Source organism: Poecilia latipinna, unplaced genomic scaffold, assembly GCF_001443285.1.
Source record: "Poecilia latipinna isolate Pla-1442-1.1 unplaced genomic scaffold, P_latipinna-1.0 Scaffold1615, whole genome shotgun sequence".
NCBI classification, from domain to species: Eukaryota; Metazoa; Chordata; class Actinopteri; order Cyprinodontiformes; family Poeciliidae; genus Poecilia; species Poecilia latipinna.
Window position 1 is genome coordinate 8783 of NW_015114231.1, and position 1331 is coordinate 10113.

Here is a 1331-nt window from a genome sequence, read left to right on the forward strand (position 1 = left end):
GGAAGGTTCTCTGGAGCAAGAGAAGAAGGTCCGGATGGATCTGGACAGAGCCAAGCGGAAGCTGGAGGCAGACCTGAAACTCGCTCAGGAATCCATCATGGATCTGGAGAACGAGAAGCAGCAGCTGGACGAGAAGATGAAAAAGTAATTCAGATTAAATTTAATCTGATGAACAGAGAGTAAAGTCAAACTAAAATGTGGTTATATGTTAAAACTGTGAAAATTGGTTCATTTCACAGAAAAGACTTTGAGTTATCACAGCTGCAGACGAAGATAGAAGATGAGCAAGGAGTCAGCGGTCAGCTGCAGAAGAAGATAAAAGAGCTGCAGGTGAGGAAGAGGAAGAGCCGGGCCTTCGTCGCTGCTCACAGTAAAACCCTGAGGCTAAATTAGACGCTGCTTTGGAGGAGAAAGCTGTAAATAACTAACAGGTTTCTTGCATGAAGTCTTTTGAAAACAGCAGGTCAGTTTCATCCTTCTGGAACTTTCCCCGAAGGCTCGCATTGAGGAGCTGGAGGAGGAGACGGAGGCCGAGCGCTCGGCTCGAGCCAAAGCGGAGAAGCAGCAATCGGACCTGTCGAGGGAGCTGGAGGAGACGGCCGAGAGGCTGGAGGAGGCCGCCGGCGCCGGCGCCGCTCAGCTGGAGGCCAGCAAGAAGCGAGAGGCCGAGTTCATCAAGCTGCGGCGCGATCTGGAGGAGTGTTCGCTGCAGCACGAAGCCACGGCCGCCGCGCTGCGGAAGAAGCACGCAGACAGCGTGGCCGAGATGGGAGACCAGCTGGACAACGTCCAGAGAGTCCGGCAGAAACTGGAGAAGGAGAAGAGCGAGCTGCGGCTGGAGGTGGACGACCTGTCCAGCAACATGGACACTCTGGCCAAAGCAAAGGTCAGAGTTCATCCTTAACACCTACCATAATGTTCTGCTGAAACTTGATTTCTGATCATTCATTTTACTGATTCAACCAGCGAGGTTCTGTGTGAACGGTTTACGGCGGCAGGTCAGAGCAAATTTCCACCAAAAACTCAGGAAACTTTAGATCAACTTTAGATCAACTTTAGATTAACTTTAGATTAACTTTAGATCAACTTTAGATCAACTTTAGATTAACTTTAGATTAACTTTAGATCAACTTTATATCAACTTTAGATTAACTTTAGATTAACTTTAGATCAACTTTAGATTAACTTTAGATCAACTTTAGATTAACTTTAGATCAACTTTAGATCAACTTTAGATTAACTTTATATCAACTTTAGATCAACTTTAGATCAACTTTAGATCAACTTTAGATTAACTTTATATCAACTTTAGATCAACTTTAGATCAACTT

General features: G+C 45.6%; 1 protein-coding gene across 1 annotated transcript in view; it reads left to right on the forward strand.

The window, feature by feature from the left end:
- The window catches only part of LOC106964019 (myosin heavy chain, fast skeletal muscle-like), a 26093-nt gene that overhangs the window by 8658 nt on the left and 16104 nt on the right, over positions 1-1331 (forward strand). The window contains exons 8-10 of the mRNA XM_015059238.1: positions 2-144; positions 240-330; positions 497-886. Coding sequence (XP_014914724.1) covers positions 2-144; positions 240-330; positions 497-886 — 624 coding nt within the window. The remainder of the gene's footprint in view (position 1; positions 145-239; positions 331-496; positions 887-1331) is intronic.